The 10,548-nt window shown below is 41.7% G+C and overlaps 1 protein-coding gene across 1 annotated transcript in view; it reads left to right on the top strand.

Moving 5' to 3' along the window:
* The window catches only part of LOC113468917 (tensin-like), a 16,033-nt gene extending 5,797 nt beyond the window's left edge, over positions 1 to 10,236 (top strand). Inside the window, exons 4-8 of the mRNA XM_026826230.1 lie at positions 7,386 to 7,470; positions 8,624 to 8,801; positions 9,369 to 9,587; positions 9,959 to 10,101; positions 10,216 to 10,236. Coding sequence (XP_026682031.1) covers positions 7,386 to 7,470; positions 8,624 to 8,801; positions 9,369 to 9,587; positions 9,959 to 10,101; positions 10,216 to 10,236 — 646 coding nt within the window. The remainder of the gene's footprint in view (positions 1 to 7,385; positions 7,471 to 8,623; positions 8,802 to 9,368; positions 9,588 to 9,958; positions 10,102 to 10,215) is intronic.
* The last annotated feature ends 312 nt before the right edge of the window (positions 10,237 to 10,548 follow it).

The following is a 10,548-nucleotide window of genomic DNA, read 5'->3' as shown; positions in this document are numbered from 1 at the left end:
AGACATCGAACATCGAAAAATAAAACATCGATGTTCGATGTTTCCATCGAAAGAAAAACATCGATGTTTTTGTTCCGACGTATCGATGTTTTCAAAACATCGATGTCGATGTCCCAACCCTAATCTGGATGGGTGACTTAAATTCACACTTCTTTATCTGTTTGTTATAGTTGATTCTCAGTTAAAGTTGCTTATCCCTAGTTAGAGTTGACTGTAACTGTAGATTTGACTCTAACTAGAAGGAGTAAACTTGAACTACAAGATTCCTAATTTGATTCGTTCCGAGAACGAACATTATCCCATCAGGATAAAATACGCCCCGGGCGGGGATCGAACCCGCGGCCTAGCGCTTACAAGGCAGACGCGCTACCAACTAAGCTAACTAGACTGGCAGATTTGACTCTAACTAGAAGTGGTAAACTTGAACTGCAAGATTCCTTATTTGATTTCCCTCTGGTCCCTCTTCCAGTCTAATCAGAACGGTGTAGTGAGTGGCACATCCTCTCCATCTCTCTACTACGGCACCTCCAGACGGTCGTCCATACATTCAAACGGAGAACCTGCCCAGGATGTCTCCATGTCCAATCTCAACTTTGTCAAGGACAAGTCCAAGTTCTGGTACAAACCTACCATCTCCAGGGAAGAAGGTAAGGACAAGAGTATGATATTCTATATCTATTTATTATTTACTGTAATAGTATTTACTCTATATACATAAGTACTACTCGTATAATATATATGATTATTATTGTATGAAATATAAAAAAGCAAAAACCATTTTACTTTGTTAGATTTCGGTTTGTTTATTTTGTTATGTAGGGTGTTGTTTAGTTAATTCGGTCATGTTTAGTTAATTTTAAGCTATAAACGTAGGTAAAAATAACTCCGTCTTCGTTTCCGAGAAATCACTGAAATAACGTGCGATATGCGTGGCTGTTCTCTGGACAAGTCTGAGACTTGAGATCCAGACCGTCTGACAATACACAGTATGCTTTTAAAATCTACATGCTCGTACTTCAGGGTCTCAGCCTCGTGAGAACAATGAATGATTGAGCGAAAAGAGAGGCATAAAAACTCTATATCTATTTATGAACTTGGTAGTAAAGGACTGCTCCCATACAGTATTTGATCAAGTTCGTTGAATTTATGAATTTATTTTAAAAGATGAGTGTTTCATTAAAGTAGGTATATGTTGAGGTACCTACCTACTGAGAGGGACTGTGCCTAACTGCCAAGATCTCATAGTCCCAAAATCGATGAGAGAAGGAAGACAGGATAGGAGAAAGTCAGCCGTTCCGAGAACGAACATTATCCGTTTTGGATAAAATCCACCCGGGGTGGGAATCGAACCCGCGGCCTAGCGGTTATAAGCCAGACCGACCAACCTACCAACTAGGCTGGCACCTATCATTTTAAAAATTCAAAGTCCCACGATAGCACTTTTTTTTTCTAGTTAGGCGCTTTAACACTCTTGTGTCGTTCACGCCGTCCCCTGTTTACCTAGAATCTAGATCCTAGTGTATACTTGTATAGTCCAATGGCCTTCAGGTACATTAAGGCTGAATCAATGTTGGCAGGGTTGTTGTCAAGGGCTGGTGGTGAGGGGAGGGAGGAACGTATTTGTAGATGTGTGTGGTAATTAAATATATATGGTCCACGATTAGGGTATCACCGCACCCGCAGGTGGGTCGAGGGTCTCTTTTGAATAAGTGGTCATGTGTTACCCGAGTGTGTCCAATTCTTAAGCGGGTTATTACTACCTCCTCGTAACGAGAGTTTCTGTCGCTTGTTTCCCAATCTACGGCGATAGCACTTTGAAGTCGTTGAGTGCGCCAGTTCTTGATGGATCACTGAAGTTAAGCAATGTTGAGCGTGGTTAGTGTTCGGATGAGTGGCCATCTGGACAATCGTGAGCTTCTGACTTTTTCCGGACCAAGTGAGGTTAATGTAATGGTTGTCTTGGAATTTCCAGGAGATTCAGATTATGTGCTCTGGTGCTATACTGCGTTATGTTTTGCAGATAGAGCAGAGTAGAAAAACAGCATTACTTAAAGCCTTTTTTACTAATCCTATCAAATTTATAGGTATTCTATTTTTCTTTTTACTCTGGTAATGCAGGTCCCTAAACCACGATCGTTCAGATTTGAGAACACCTTGAAAACACCTTTTGCTGTTTGTTAAACAGTCAAATGTAAAATTTCATGAGTCGTACAACAGGGTGACGGTTCAGCTAGCTAGGTTAGGTTAGACTTTGATGTTCTCCCGGTTTTTAATTCTATAACCAGTGCCCTAAATCACCAAAGTATGGAAAAGTATCTTACAAGTGTAATAGCCAATGGAAAAGCAGAATTTTGAATTTGGACGAATCATATTGAAATCTATCTATCTACCATCTCAATCCAAGGATTGGTTGGCAACTCTTCTCCATGCTTCTCTGTCTTGGGTTAGTCTCTTCAGCTCACTGTAGGTGCTTCTCTTGAAAATATCATCGATAAGAATCAACAGAACTCTATGAAACAAACAAAAATAAACGATTATTTTGCTATGGTGGAGTAGTGTGTATGCCAATAAGCAAAATAAATGATAGAGAGTCAATGAAACACAGTCTAACGAAGTTTTTTCTTACAATGTTGTGGTTTTCTGGACTTGAAGCTGGCACGTACCTTGTTTTGTACTGGATGTTTCGGGTCTAAATTCCAGACCCGTCTTTCCCTGGTTTGGAATCCATTTGTCCAAATGAACGCATTAGGCTTTAATTGGACTCACTGTAATCATGGACACTCGTTGCTATGTTGAAAGTCCAAAAGAGGTTAGTAGAACAACCGTGGGAGACACTAAAGTACACAAAAAGAAATTATGTTTTAGGGATTCAGCAAAACCGGGTCTCACCAAGGTCTCCCTCTCATTGCAGGTTACACGAGTGATACGACGTTGTTCGCCGACGACGAAGACTTCACCATCCCTCTCCACATCAACATCAACACCTCCACCACCTCCAAACTGTCCAACGGCACTTCCTCCCCCTCTCCCGTGCTCCCCAACAGGACGTCCTCCCGGAAGAACTTCAACGCCATCAGCACGTCTTCGATACAAAGGCAAGGCTCCAACTACGAGCGGAGCTTTGCCAACGTGAAGCGGTCTTATGACCAGCAGCTCACGCCAGGGCAGCACACCACGGGCCGGAAGTACAGCGACACCAACTCCTCCGTAAGTTTTGCACGCCCCGTGTGTGGGGCGCTTTCCGGGAGCGGTCAGTGATATTGTGCAAACTTTCATTCTTTCCGAAAGTGGTGAATCAGTTGTTATGTAGAAGTTTCAAGGGGTAGAGGGAATTTTTAAGCTGTGTCCACACATAGTCGATCGACTCGATCGATGGACGATCGGCGAGGTGAATCTATGTTGTCGAGGCAGTGAGGACGGTTTCAGTCCACATCGATCGACGGACTTCGACTATGTGTGGACAAGGCTTTATACATAGTCTCATTTGAGAACTTCAACGCCATCAGCACGTCTTCGATACAAAGGCAAGGCTCCAACTACGAGCGGAGCTTTGCCAACGTGAAGCGGTCTTATGATCAGCAGCTGACACCAGGGCAGCACACCACGGGCCGGAAGTACAGCGACACCAACTCCTCCGTAAGTTTTGCACGCCCCGTGTGTGTGGCGCTTTCCGGGAGCGGTCAGTGATATTGTGCAATCTTTCATTCTTTCCGAAAGTGATAAATCAGTTGTTATGTAGAAGTTTCAAGGAGTAGAGGGATTTTTTAAGCTGTGTCCACACATAGTCGATCGACTCGATCGATGGACGATCGACGAGGTGAATCTATGTTGTCGAGGCAGTGTGGACGGTTTCAGTCCACATCGATCGACGGACTCGACTATGTGTGGACAAGGCTTTATAGTCTCATTTGAAGTATAAATAAGTACTACGTCTTTTATTTGTGTTGTTTGAATTTGAATTGAATTATAGTTGTTTGGACGTTCGGGAAATCCATGAAAATATGGAAAATTGCACTATAACACTGACTGCATCTGAAAATCCTGTGTGCTATGTTGTCGAGGCAGTGTGGACGGTTCCAGTCCACATCGATCGACGGACTTCGACTATGTGTGGACAAGGCTTTATAGTCTCATTTGAAGTATAAATAAGTACTACTTTTATTTGTGTTGTTTGAATTTGAATTGAATGATAGTTGTTTGGACGTTCGGGAAGTCCATGAAAATATGAAAAATTGCACTATAACACTGACTGCATCTGAAAACCCTGTGTGATATTTTTGTGAATATTATTGTATACATTGATTGAAATCGCCAGTTTTGCACACTCTTTTATGTTCTAACATTTTGAATGGTTTTTCCCACACTGCACTAAATACTTTGGTTTTATCAAAATGTACTATATTTTTTGTATTGTGTGTGATTTCTCCACCCCCTCCCACACTATTTTATATTTTATGTTCTAACATTTTGAATGGTTTTTCCCACACTGCACTAAATACTTTGGTTTTATCAAAATGTACTATATTTTTTGTATTGTGTTCAATTTCTCCACCCCCTCCCACACTATTTTATACAAGTGATAAATCAGTTGTTATGTAGAAGTTTCAAGGAGTAGAGGGATTTTTTAAGCTGTGTCCACACATAGTCGATCGACTCGATCGACGAGGTGAATCTATGTTGTCGAGGCAGTGTGGACGGTTCCAGTCCACATCGATCGACGGACTTCGACTATGTGTGGACAAGGCTTTATAGTCTCATTTAAAGTATAAAGTTTCTCCCATTCTGTACTGTTGTATATACATGGTTTCTCCAAACCTGCACTATTGTATGTATAAATGATCTCTCCACCTCGCACTAACTATGCTTGTTTTTGTTGTGTGTTTTTACTAATCCCCCGTGTTTAGATTGAGTATTTTATATATAAATGGTTTCTTTCAACCCGCACTATTCTACATAAAAGATTTCACTTACCGACCTTTTGTATATACATGGTTTCTCCCAACTGATACTATTGTATAAACGGTTTCTCCCATTCTGCACTGTTGTATATACATGGTTTCTCCAAACCTGCACTATTGTATGTATAAATGATCTCTCCACCCACCCTGTGTGATATTTTTGTGAATATTCTTGTATAAATTGATTGAAATCACCAGTTTTGCACACTCTTTTATGTTCTAACATTTTGAACGGTTTTTCCCACACTGCACTAAATACTTTGGTTTTATCAAAATGTACTATATTTTTTGTATTGTGTTGGATTTCTCCACCCCCTCCCACACTATTTTATACATAAATGGTTTCTTTCAACCCGCACTATCCTACATAAAAGGTTTCACTTACCGACCTTTTGTATATAAATGGTTTCTCCCAACTGATACTATTGTATAAACGGTTTCTCCCCATTCTGCACTGTTGTATATACATGGTTTCTCCAAACCTGCACTATTGTATGTACAAATGATCTCTTCACCTCGCACTAACTATGCTTGTTTTTGTTGTGTGTTTTTACTAATCCCCCGTATTTAGATTGAAGTTTCTTTCACCCCGCACTATTCTACATAAAAGGTTTCACTTACCGACCTTTTGTATATACATGGTTTCTCCCAACTGATACTATTGTATAAACGGTTTCTCCCCATTCCACACTGTTGTATATACATGGTTTCTCCCAACTGATACTATTGTATAAACGGTTTCTCCCCATTCCACACTGTTGTATATACATGATTTCTCCAAACCTGCACTATTGTATGTATAAATGATCTCTTCACCTCGCACTAACTATGCTTGTTTTTGTTGTGTGTTTTTACTAATCCCCCGTGTTTAGATTGAGGACGCATGCATCTTTAGTCAGGATCCGGGACTTCTCTTTATCACCGAGCCAGACTCGAAGCACGACAGAGATCCGTTATCCTCCCTGATCGATTCTCTGCACACCCCTAGCACTAACCGTTCTGTCTCTGCATGGTCCAATGTGTCCACACTTCAGGTACACCCTGTAATTTTGCGTTTTGCATGACGTAGGACACACCTTGCATATTGTTTTATTGGTATTTCCATCTTGTACATAAACTCTGCATGGTCCAATGTGTCCACACTTCAGGTACACCCTGTAATTTTGCGTTTTGCATGACGTAGGACACACCTTGTATATTGTTTTATTGGTATTTCCATCTTGTACATAATAACCCCAGAAGAATTAGCAGTTCAACGCTAGAAGAATTAGGAGTCCAACCCCAGAAGAATTAGGAATTTAACGCCAGAAGATTTTAGGAGTACCCTTTTGAGGGACCAGTTTTTCGGATGTTCGATTTGACGGACCAAACTTTTAAGACCAGAGTTATCAGGCCTCCATAATAAGTTATATGGTACTGAATCACATAGAGCATAGGGGCACCTTTTGTTTCGGAAGAATACACGGGGTTGAGTTACATGTCTTTGAAGAATACCCTAGGTCAGGGGTTTCCAACTTCCATGTGTATGCGGGCCACATGCTACATTGGAAAGTACTTCGCGGGCCACTTAGGTATGTACCTAAATTGGGGAGCATTTTAGGACCCCCCCACAACTTTTCAGAAATGCAGTCCGATGGCAATTTGAGCTCCGCAGGCGAAATTTTTCAAAAAATGTTCGCCTAATTTTTTACATTTAGGTAATTTTGTACAGATCCAAAAAAGCTTCGCGGGCCACGAAAATGGTCTGGCGGGCCACATGTGGCCCGCGGGCCGCTAGTTGGAAACCCCTGCTCTAGGTTGGAGGGGTTTCATTTGTACCTCTCCGAAACCTGATAGGTCTATAGGAAAATATTAATTATCTATACCTATCTAGATTCTAGAATATTCTAGATACTGAACTTACTCTTTGAAACCTGATAGGTCTATAGGAAAATATTAATTATCTATACCTATCTAGATTCTAGAATATTCTAGATACTGAACTTACTCTTTTTCTTCTCTCTGGTGTCAGAAAGGTTCGAGACGGCAATAGTCCTAGCAAATGTCCTGTACATCGGTAGGTGCTCCGAAAGCGCAAGTACCTCGTTATGAAGCCAAAAAGACGTAGATGTAATCGACTTGTCCCTAGTAGCAACCCAATACTAATCCCAGATAGTGTAGAGAAATTGTGAATAGTTCTCACGGAATGACCGATTCCCGTTGAAAATACGATGAAAATCAGATTAGTGGTTGACTTTTGCCATTCTAACGTGTTGTGTTTCACCATGGAATCCCACTATCCACAATGCCTACCCACTATCGGGAGTAAAAAAAGCATTCGTTTGACAAGTTTTATTCCTTGTAAACCCATCTCGTTTTTGGTACCTAAGTATTTTCTTCCTTACTCCACTCCGTATCGAAATTGAATGGAAACGCTTTGTATTTCAGGAAAGACTGGTCGCCCCTATCTGAAAGCCTGCAGAAGGAGAAGGAGAATCGAGGTTACGAGAGCGATAACCAGTATAGTCCCAAGGTAAGACAACATTTTGACGAGGGGTTATTAGAGAGGGAACCAGGGAACTGTTACAATGGAGGTCATATCGTCCCAAAATGGAAGAGAAAGTAATAATAATAGTGCTTATTTATAATAAATATTAATAAAATAGTGCTTATTTATACTGCTCGCATAGGAATGAAAAGTCCCTTTACTCCAGCAGTGGGCTACTACCATTATTGTGGTCAAATTATCTAATTATATTGAGGATAAAATTCCATACCTCGGCTGGGATTGAACCCACGCCCTCCTGTTTACCAGGCGAGAGCCTTGACCACTACACCACCAAGGCAGGTCCCTCTAACTAGAACTAGAATTAGGGTGGGATAGAAGAACTCCAGCCAGCCATTCCGAGAACGAACTTTACCTAAGATATGTAGGTAAAGTTCTTCCGAGGCGAAATCATATAGGAAGTTGGAAGACCTTCGTCATATTGTTGGTTGTATTTTGCAACGGATCGCTCAAGGAAACGTTGTGCGTGTTTAATATCTGGATGGGTGACTTAAATTCACACTTCTTTATCTGTTTGTTATAGTTGATTCTCAGTTAAAGTTGCTTATCCCTAGTTAGAGTTGACTGTAACTGTAGATTTGACTCTTTTTTTTAAGAGCTTTGACAGAGGGAACTTTGTAGGAAGTTGGAAGACCTTCGTCATATTGTTGGTTGTATTTTGCAACGGATCGCTCAAGGAAACGTTGTGCGTGTTTAATATCTGGATTATTCTGGATGGGTGACTTAAATTCACACTTCTTTATCTGTTTGTTATAGTTGATTCTCAGTTAAAGTTGCTTATCCCTAGTTACAGTTGACTGTAACTGTAGATTTGACTCTAACTAGAAGGAGTAAACTTGAACGGCAAGATTCCTAATTTGATTTCTTCTCTCGTCCCTCTTCCAGTCTAATCAGAACGGTGTAGTGAGTGGCACATCCTCTCCGTCTCTCTACTACGGCACCTCCAGACGGTCGTCCATCCATTCAAACGGAGAACCTGCCCAGGATGTGAGTTGATTCTCAGTTAAAGTTGCTTATCCCTAGTTACAGTTGACTGTAACTGTAGATTTGACTCTAACTAGAAGGAGTAAACTTGAACAGCAAGATTCCTAATTTGATTTCCCTCTCGTCCCTCTTCCAGTCTAATCAGAACGGTGTAATGAGTGGCACATCCTCTCCATCTCTCTACTACGGCACCTCCAGACGGTCGTCCATCCATTCGAACGGCGAACCTGCCCAGGATGTCTCCATGTCCAATCTCAACTTTGTCAAGGACAAGTCCAAGTTCTGGTACAAACCTACCATCTCCAGGGAAGAAGGTAAGACTCTGGCAAACCACTCGCCAGCTCAGGCCTCAGCGGCTTAAATAACTCCGTCTTCGTTTCCGAGAAATCACTGAAATAACGTGCGATATGCGTGGCTGTTCTCTGGACAAGTCTGAGACTTGAGATCAAGTCCGTCTGAGAACACACAGTATGCTTTTAAAATCTACATGCTCGTACTTCAGGGTCTCAGCCTCGTGAGAACAATGAATGATTGAGCGAAAAGAGAGGCATAAAAACCCGATACCTATTTATGAACTTGGTAGTAAAGGACTGGTCCCATATAAATAACTCCGTCTTCGTTTCCGAGAAATCACTGAAATAACGTGCGATATGCGTGGCTGTTCTCTGGACAAGTCTGAGACTTGAGATGAAGTCCGTCTGAGAACACACAATATGCTTTTAAAATCTACATGCTCGTACTTCAGGATCTCAGCCTCGTGAGAACAATGAATGATTGAGCGAAAAGAGAGGCATAAAAACTCGATACCTTATTTATGAACTTGGTAGTAAAGGACTGCTCCCATACAGTATTTGATCAAGTTCGTTTCTCTTCTCCTCCAGCTATCGCGATGTTGAGGGATCGACCCCCGGGTACATTCGTGGTACGCGACTCCAACTCCTTCCCAGGGGCTTTCGGCCTTGCCCTCAAGGTGGCCACCCCTCCCGCTGGTGCTACCAATAAGACCAATGATCCTAGTAATGAACTGGTGCGACATTTCCTGATAGAACCTACACCACGCGGTGTCCGGCTTAAGGGATGCAGCAATGAACCTGTGTTCAGTGAGTAAAATCAAATTCTGAATTCATTAGTGTTAAAGCAGAGCCTTTTCGAAACTTTTTGTGGATATCACAGCATTACTAAGTGCTTCTTTTGCAATCAATTTCCATCTACTGAAAAGTCCTTTTGCTTCAGCAGTAGGCTACTACTATTATTGTGGTCAAATTCTCAAATTAGCTATATTGAGGATAAAATTCCATATCTCGTCTGGGATTGAACCCACATTCCATACCTCGGCAGGGATTGAACCCACGGCCTCCTGTTTACCAGGCGAGCGTCTTGACCACTACACCACTAAGGCAGGCAGTAGGTTTTGTGAAGAGACTTCTTCCTTTACCACACACTAAACACCATCTCCCCTGCCTCCACACAGGTTCCCTGTCGGCTCTAGTCTACCAGCACTCGGTGCTCCCCCTCGCTCTCCCCTGTCGTCTCTCATTGCCCGACTCCGAGCCCTCTCTCCCGCCCGATGCCGTCTCTCCCTCTGTCACCTCAGCTCAGCAAAATCCGCCCCGGGCGGGAATCGAACCCACGGCCTAGCGCTTACAAGGCAGACGCACTACCAACTAAGCTAACTAGGCTGGCTTCAAGTGAGGTTAATGTAAGAATTAAACTTGTCTCCGAATGCAGGGTAAAAAGTACCGTCACTAAAGAACATTGCCAGCTAGTTACTACCTAGTTAGTTAAAATAAAAGCATTAATGATATTATGGTATTTCGAGATAAAAATAATAGGTAAATCTGTAGCAAAATTAATAAAATTACCTATCAAAAACACGTATTAAAACCCCAAAAATTAGACGTAAAGGACTAAAGGTAGGTACTAGGTACCTAAAGTAGGTAACAATGCTCACAATACGCCTTCAAATAAAACTCATGTATGCAATGTGCAGTGTATTAAAAATCAAATCAGCTGATTTCATGACGAAACGTCCTTGAGATTTGTTTATCTCTTGTACACAAG

Source organism: Diaphorina citri, unplaced genomic scaffold (genome assembly GCF_000475195.1).
Source record: "Diaphorina citri unplaced genomic scaffold, Diaci psyllid genome assembly version 1.1 scaffold895, whole genome shotgun sequence".
Taxonomy (NCBI): Eukaryota; Metazoa; Arthropoda; class Insecta; order Hemiptera; family Psyllidae; genus Diaphorina; species Diaphorina citri.
This window is presented reverse-complemented; position numbering and strand designations above follow the sequence as displayed.